The following is a 621-nucleotide window of genomic DNA, read 5'->3' as shown; positions in this document are numbered from 1 at the left end:
GGATGCCGGCTCTCCTCAGGCGCCATCACGTCCTTCTCCGCGGGCTTCGTGAGGATCCGCTGGGCCTCGTGGTCGACGCTGGTCATCGCGGCCGTCACAGCTGTGCAGGCTGGCCTGGTCTACTTCCTGTCGGTCACAGAAAACATCTGGCTCTGCTACGCGGCTTTTGTGCTCTTCCGGGGGGCCTACCAGTTTCTCGTGCCTATCGCCACGTGAGTGTCACGGCAGGCCTCGCCAGGCTCTGCCGGCGGCGTGGGCAGGGTTGGGGGGCTTACTTGGCCGCCCTGGGCTTGGTCCTGGTGCCTGGCCTCCATTGGTGACCCTGCCTTCAGAGACGGGACAGAGGAGGGGCCCACCACCTCAGTTCCTGGACCCACCCTGTGCGTCCTCCCTGAGCCCCCCGCCCCTGGGCTCCCCCTGCCCCTGGGCTCCCCCCGCCCCTGGGCTCCCCCCGTCCCTGGGCTCCTCCTGCCCCTGGACTCCCCCCGTCCCTGGGCTCCCCCCATCCCTGGGCTCCCCCCGCCCCTGGACTCCCCACATCCCTGGGCTCCCCCTGTCCCTGGACTTCCCCCGTCCCTGGACTCCCCCGCCCCCCCATCCCTGGGCTCCCCCCGTCCCTGG

The 621-nt window shown here is 71.0% G+C and overlaps 1 protein-coding gene across 1 annotated transcript in view; it reads left to right on the top strand.

The window, feature by feature from the left end:
- Nucleotides 1–621, top strand: part of Slc19a1 (solute carrier family 19 (folate transporter), member 1) — a 16,789-nt gene that overhangs the window by 8,142 nt on the left and 8,026 nt on the right. Inside the window, exon 5 of the mRNA XM_013032901.1 lies at nucleotides 20–212. Coding sequence (XP_012888355.1) covers nucleotides 20–212 — 193 coding nt within the window. The remainder of the gene's footprint in view (nucleotides 1–19; nucleotides 213–621) is intronic.

This window comes from Dipodomys ordii, unplaced genomic scaffold (assembly GCF_000151885.1).
Source record: "Dipodomys ordii isolate 6190 unplaced genomic scaffold, Dord_2.0 Scaffold159, whole genome shotgun sequence".
Taxonomy (NCBI): Eukaryota; Metazoa; Chordata; class Mammalia; order Rodentia; family Heteromyidae; genus Dipodomys; species Dipodomys ordii.
This window is presented reverse-complemented; position numbering and strand designations above follow the sequence as displayed.